Source organism: Telmatherina bonti (genome assembly GCF_933228915.1).
Source record: "Telmatherina bonti genome assembly, chromosome: 21".
In the NCBI taxonomy this organism is placed as follows: Eukaryota; Metazoa; Chordata; class Actinopteri; order Atheriniformes; family Telmatherinidae; genus Telmatherina; species Telmatherina bonti.
Window position 1 is genome coordinate 20,026,352 of NC_136630.1, and position 7,500 is coordinate 20,033,851.

Below are 7,500 nucleotides of genomic sequence, written 5' to 3' on the forward strand. Positions count from 1 at the left end.
TAGCCTGTGCTGTCCCATGATGCTATTCCTTGACGCTTGTTTAATCCCCAAACCAATAAATCTGATAGCCAAGGTTAAATAAAACAATATATTGTTAGTGCAGAGCTAAAGCTTATAATGGTCACTCAATAGTCCTGACTCAGAGGCTAACATCCTCTGTACTTAAACAGAGGAAACATGATGGGGAAAGTCTCCAAAGATAAAGTAGGGAAATGTGCATATGGCGGGCTGAGTTGTGTGTATAGGATCATACTAGCACATTGATTGTAATGGCAAGTAAAACATTGTATTTTTGTTTATTTCGACAAGCAGTCAGAAGAAAAAAAAAGTGTGGCTTAAAGACATTTATTTATTATCATCCACAGCTTTTAAATGTTTGTTTAAGCCAGTTAAACTCTCGGTTTTTGCTTGAAGGATTTTCTCCGGTACTTCCTTTCAACAATCTTCTAGTTCTGCTCAACTCTAGGCTGAAATGCATGCATGAGGAAAATGTTGCTTTTGCTACTTACTGCAACAAAAACTTAAAAAAGGTGAAGAAATATTTTTATTCTTACTGTTTTCCAAAAAATGCTTAATTTCAGCGGTAAACAGAACATTCTTCTAAAACCGTCAGGATTGTTTAAAAGGCTGTCGGGACTCGGGAGGCACTCCTCATGACTTTCCGATTTAGATCAAATCCGTGCAGAACAGTGCGTCAGCCCTCCAGACTCTGCCAAATCCTCCTTTAGATGTTTTGATTTTTCTTTTCAGGAATCTTTCAATAATTTTTTCAGACAGAGCTCTTTGTCTTTTACAGCTCAAATTCTTACTTCCTTCTCGCCTGATTAAAACAATTTTTATAATTCCATGAATAAGAGGCGAAACAGTGTCTGAAAATTCTTTGCTTTACTCTAAAAGATGTTACCTGCATTGTGAAATTTCATTGTAGGAGTCCAACTACTTCCAGGAGTTAGATTTTAAGACAAGATTTAGAAGCTATATTACTTTCTATTAAGCTTTCAAAAATGCCTCAAATGGCATTCAGCTAACTAGGATCCAGCAAAAGCTTTCATTTCCAATTAAACTTTGACACTTTAGCAGAAGTTCCTACTTTGCAACATTATATCAATATTCCTTAAAATATAGATAAAACTAAAAAAGCCTGTAAATCACTTTCTTTCTAGTCTTGTAACAGATTTACACACATTTTGAATGCCAGTGTATCCTGACAGTCGCATCATAGAGAAGCCTTTTCTCCCTCTCACTATGATTTTACTACAGTTGTCTGTTGTGAGCTAATTGCTCCACATTATTCAGACTTTCAACCCAAAATAACAAAACAAACAAACAAACAAAAAAAAACTAAACACAGGGGCCAGCTCTCATTCCGTCATAATGGTGATGTTAGGTAATGTTTTAAATGAAAGTAAACACATTTCATGAATGTAATAAAAATCCAATGTGCTGAGAGCTGTTTAATCAGCCTGTGAATACATAAGTGTGTCTGTAAGATGGCGGCATTCCAACATGTTGATTAGTGGTTTGGCTTAAGCTGCCTGCCGCCTAACAGAGTGCTTGTCTCGTTCAGCCTGACCACAGGCCAAGAAATCACCCTGCCAAACATCACTTAGCACAACTAGTGGGGACAGACGTACAAAACGCACAGTTACAAGCACAACAAGCGTGCACTTTCTTCATTTTAGGCGACATGGATATGCCTGCCGCGCCGTAATGTTTTGTTGGTTTTGAGTGATTACATTTATTAAAGTTTAGGTCTGTAAGCTGGAGTCAGCTATTCTTATCACTTACCTTGCCCACTCTCACACAAATAAAACAACACACCACCCACAACCCAAACATCTGATCCCTAATGACCACACCGTAACACACCCTTTGGCCTTCCCCACCACTGTATTAAAAAAAAAAACAAAAAAACAAACAAACACACACACCTTCACCCTCCAAGGTCCCAATTGACACTACATGCTGCCTGCAACCCACTCAACCCATAGCAAACTCAGAGCAAGCATTAAATCATAGAAGACAGGACAAAAAAGGCAGTGATCGAGCATGCAGAGGTGAAAGAGAAGGAATGAACACATAAAGTGGCTCAGAGAAGATGTGATTTCTGCACTCACTGCAGGAAAAGTCAAGCAGGAACAAAGATTGTTTTTGATCTATAGGTCCACATTTTGAAGTTTTTAATATTTGCTAAGTCACTCCATCCACTACATATGCCCTAAGTCTTCCATGAGCTTGATTTTTTAAGCATTTCCTCATCCTTATTGTCATATTATATTAAATTGTCAGTACTGCAGAAAAAAACAAGGGTTTGAGCAAACAAAAAGCAGTTTAAGTCTCAGGTTAAGAATAGAATAGCAGAGAGGTGGATGAGCCAACTATGAAATGCACATGAGTAAAAGAGACAGTTTCCCCTAGCAACAAGGCATGCCTTACCATCCCATCTCCTCATCAAATCAGAGTGTCTCTTTACCTGACAAACTTCAATCCCAAACCCTTCACTTTGGCTTAAAGGAATGCTGTGAGTACACATGTACTTATTATGAAGTTTGTTCAATTTTGACACGCAGTAATGAAAAATCTTTTTCATAATGTCACCTTGTGGAAAGGTTCACGAATTACTCAGCACATACTTTAAGAAGTACTGTCAGATTTTTAAAGTCTAAATTAGCCTCCAGCTTTAGCCTATTTTTATTTACATGAGCCAGAGCGGGTGGAAGGGCGTGAAGAGTACTTACGACTGGCAGGCGAAGGCCATCCCACAGATGGGGAGACAGCGAAACACACCCTCCCAGCGCACCACATTGACCTGCCCTAGCCACCAGCCACTGATCAGCCCATGTTTGAATGATGACAGCACCATCTGAAGGGAAGGAGGCGGGGAGGGGTCGGGGTTACAGCCCAAACCAAATGAAGATAAGTTGGGGGAGAACGTGAAGAGGGGAGGGGAGCTGCACCCATGTTTCCAGCTTACACAGAGATAATGAAAGTAATGAGTGAGAGAATAATCAGAGAATTTAAAAAAAGGAAGGAAATGACAGGAAAACCTATACTGGACAAAAAAAAAACCTGTATAGCAGGAACGTTTTAAAAAAACTTGGGGATGAAGGTGAAACAAAAACAGATAAAAGTACAATTGTAAATCTGACAAAAATGGGAGGTATAGGAATTCTTTAGACAACCTCACAGGTTTTCCTCCAGTATGTGTTTCCTATGTCTTGCTCCTTTGATTGCCTGTAAAGTCCACAACACTCCAGCCTGCCACACTCAGACCCAAGCTGCTTGTTTTAGGTGTGGGGCACTGGTTGGAGATCAGCAAGCTCTAAACTTTCACTTCAATATGCTATACTCCTCTGCTTTGTTACTACTGCCACCAAAGACACACACAGTCACAGAGCTCAAATCAAACCAGAATTAAAGGTGAAAATGGGGATGAGTGGGAGAGGAGTTGGCAGACAGATCATGTAGGTTGGAGGAGGTTTACAAAAAGCATAAAGTTGCAGGGGAGACACCGGGGTTCTTAAAGACGCCACCCCTCCCCCACTGCCCTTACAGTGCTGTTATTTTGGGGGTGCTTTCCATGGTTTACTTACGGGTGACAGCAGAAGGTTGTGGCGATAATGGGCAGGCACTGAATGATGCCTTTGAAGCGCCACAGGTGAACCCGCTCTACCCAGGAGCCTGAGATTATGCCGTAGCGCAGAGATGACAACACTATCTACAGCATCGGAAGCAGGAAAGGCGGCGGGGAGGGAGGGTGGTGCACGCACGTAGGGTGCAGGGGGTGAGAAAGGTTGGCAAAGGAGTGAGAAGGGCAGAAGAACAAGAGAAGAAACAGAGGGAAAAGAACAAGGACCGTTACAACGATGAGGGAGGAGATAAGGAAAAAAATAAGGGTAGGACAAAAGGAGGGAGGGAAGGAGATACATCACTGTTAGAGGGTTAGGGGGTTTAGCCTGGGCCAGGCCAGACCTGGATCTGAAACTAGACACACCACACCACTGTTCTAGGTTATCAGCATGCCACATGACACAGAGAGAACATGAACAACGCTTCAAGACTGTGGAGGCAGCACTATCGTTCTGTAAAAACAGAGCTGTGCACAAATCCTGTGTGCACACTCAAAGAGTAAATAAGCCAAATCATATGAGGCAGAAAAATGCTGCTCAAACCTCTCAGGATCTGAACTTTTGAGTATGTTGCATCATAACAACAAATTAAAAATATTGTTCTCTCTAAAAAAAAAAAAATAAAAACAACCTGACTGTAAACTTAAACTTACTTCTTTTGGCAATTACAATCATTAAAATGTCTCTAGCGGCCATTTTCAAGTGATGTTTTCACATAAATCCGTCTAAAGGGCATTGTAGCAGCTATTTTCTGTCCAAAATGATTTAGCGTAAATTTGCTCTTTAAAAGAGGAGCAAGACAATACTGTGTTGTTAAGGAAACAAAGTTCAGTATGATGAAAAAATAAGGAAGGATTAACACATAACACAAAAACACTTTTCCATACAAGATGTTAACAGATGATAATGATTAACAGCAGGTTTACATTATTCTGTTATATTTAATACCAGCCAAACGTTCTGCCACTCAGACCCATCAAATTTAAATGGGCTGGTTTGTCCAAATGTTTGATTGGTACTGTATATCTAAAAGAAAAACTCCAAACAAACAACCTACATAAAGTAAAATAAAAATGCTTTACAAAATTTTAACAAAGAGTGGAAATGAAACATATGTAATAATAAATATGCTGACAGTGCAGAACGCTGTACATTAACAATGTCATTCAAACACCAGGTTGCAATGTCAGAGATTCATTTAAACTGGTTTTAAAACCAGTTTAAAATAATGAAAGCATAAATTAAAACCTCTGATTAGCTTATATTTTGTAAAAAAAAAAAAAAAAAAACTAGATTACCTTCATATTGGCCTTAAAAAAAGAGTAACTTCTGCCAAATAAACTGGATTTAGCCAAATAGTCAACTTTCTCAAAGAATTTTACAGAAACACTTTTCTCTCAACAGGGAAGCTAGATTAAAGATTAATTAAGGTTAAAACTGGATCAAACATGGCAGTGAATAAAAATATAGAATAATATTGTGCATCTCCTTGTAATTTCATCTGAATGGATGTCTGTCGGGGGTGAAGATGGGCCTGATTCATCCTAACAACCCTAAGAAGTCAGCAGAATGTTTACAGAGCAACAGCAAGTCTAAATAATACAGATAATGTATTAGAACAAATCTCAGATTAAACTCATCTTTGCTGGGGCATGCCATGACCTTCCTATTCCATTTATTTGTTCTGTATAATTATACAGCCAATGTCATATTTAAAGTTGATATTTTGCATAATATTAGACTAGTTGGCATCTCTGTCGCAGTACACTCGGTTGCATAGTGCAGAGGGTTGCTGACTATGTGGCAGGCGGCTTACCGTGAACATGAAGAGGGTGTAGAACATGAGAGCCATAGCTGAGAAGGACTGGATAGAGGACATCATGTTCCTCTGTAGACTTAGAGGGAGTACGATGAACAGAGACACGGCAATCAGCAACAGCACACGAAAGCTGCCTGTCACCTTCACAGAACAGAACAGAACAGAAAGAGTTGATAAATCCATTTCTCATAGCAGTGCTTTAACTTAGAGACTCTAGTGATGTTACTTTGCTACAAGGTTTAGTTCATTTGGAGGAGATAAGAGCACTATCAAAACGGGCAGGAGAAGTAAAAACATCTTGATCATTATGATGTAGCAAATGTGCAGATTTAAAAATGTAAAACAAGTACTGATCACAAACCTGTAAACCCAACAACTGCGCAAAGAAATTTGAACCCAAATCAGCAATGACAACATAGAAGGCGATACAGGTCCCCAACATCAAACCAATCATGCTGTAAAGACAGAGAAACACAACTGTTAGCTCTGTTTGTAGTTTCAGATTCATCTCTCTCAGATTTCCTTGCAAGTAACATCTTTCAATCTACAAAAAGTTACAAATAGCAATCAAAGTCCTTTAAATGTTCCAGTGTTTATGTATCTGGATTCCTTTGCAGAAAATAATAACAATATGGATTCAGCATAAATCAAAAGGCGCGAATGACGGAGGAAACCTACCTAGTCTCCACCAGTGTTTTTCCTGGTTTCCCGTAAGCGTGGTAAGCTGCAGAAAGCAAAATAAAAGCAATATGAACAGCAAACCAGTCACACACCAGTTACCTAAAAATAGTTTGTCTGTTTTTATAACAGCTAGGATGAAACTTGCATAAATGAGCTCCTCTAATTTCAATGCCACATTTGCAGTTCACTGTGTGGATGCCCATGCTACAGCGAAAAGTCAGATAGGTTCAATTTATTTTCACATTTGCTGGTAAATGAAGTGCAAATCTGTCTAGTTAATGTTGTTTCATTTGTCTGTTTGGTCAGAGTGACTTACACACTGCACTCCAACATTACAGATTCAGTTTCAGCAAATAAAATAAAAAGCCATTTATCTAGACTTGTCAGTGCTTTCACTTACCAAGTCCTGCATAGGTCCTTCGTTTGGTGTTGCTGGCTGTGTGGACCAGAAACATGCAAGACTTGTGGGTCATCCACGAACAGAAAAACAGTAACAGAGTTCCCAGCACAATGCCACACTGTAAGGGGGGAGGAGGACAGCCACAATTTAACAAATCATGTCCAGATATGATGCTGAAATTTGTTAATTGTATGAAAAGAAAAAGGTCCAAATTCTACTTCATAACTTTCTACATAAAAACAAAGGTATTGAATAAATACATTTTCAAAAGAATAACTAGCGCTGTTAAAGACACATTTTTAAGTAAACACAATAAACACATTACCCACATCACCTACATTTGAACAGAAACAGAAAAGATATGAATTTACAATTAATTATGTCCAATCATAGTCTTGTGATTAACCACAATAAATGTGTGAAGCACAATCAGATTGTAGTACTACTTGATAATAACCTATTATATAACGTCAATAAGGTCATATTTACCTCCAGTCCATATCACCGTAACAACAAACACAGAAAGACTGCGATGTAGGAAATGACTAAAATAATTAATAGGAAATAAGCTTTTAAAATCCGTTAGCTCAGAGATTTACAAATCTGCACTATTTTCTTTAGCCCAGTTGTAAATACTGATAAGGTTAGGGCCAAATGGAAGCTTGATCAGAAACGAGCCACAAGTTATAGTGAAAAGACGTAGACGGCTTTATGTTGTGTATTTGCAGATTACGCTTATGTGGTTTTTAAAAAAATAAATAAATAAATAACATTTTACACATGTAAACAAAACTTTAAAAACTGTTACATCCTCAGAAAAGCTTTTTATAATAATGAAAAAAATGATATAAATTGAAACATTAAAGGGTTTTAAAAGCTACCTGTCCAGTAACCTCATTAACATGTATAAATCATACAAGACTAAAAAAATGTTTATTTCTTTGTTGCAACAATACAACTTGGTGGTAAAT

General features: G+C 38.3%; 1 protein-coding gene across 1 annotated transcript in view; it reads right to left on the bottom strand.

Moving 5' to 3' along the window:
• The window catches only part of slc38a10 (solute carrier family 38 member 10), a 21,549-nt gene that overhangs the window by 12,156 nt on the left and 1,893 nt on the right, over positions 1–7,500 (bottom strand). Inside the window, exons 3-7 of the mRNA XM_079260529.1 lie at positions 6,530–6,647; positions 6,127–6,172; positions 5,810–5,903; positions 5,446–5,589; positions 2,739–2,863 (exon numbers count right to left, since the gene is read on the bottom strand). Of these exons, the coding sequence (XP_079116655.1) occupies positions 2,739–2,863; positions 5,446–5,589; positions 5,810–5,903; positions 6,127–6,172; positions 6,530–6,647 (527 nt within the window). The remainder of the gene's footprint in view (positions 1–2,738; positions 2,864–5,445; positions 5,590–5,809; positions 5,904–6,126; positions 6,173–6,529; positions 6,648–7,500) is intronic.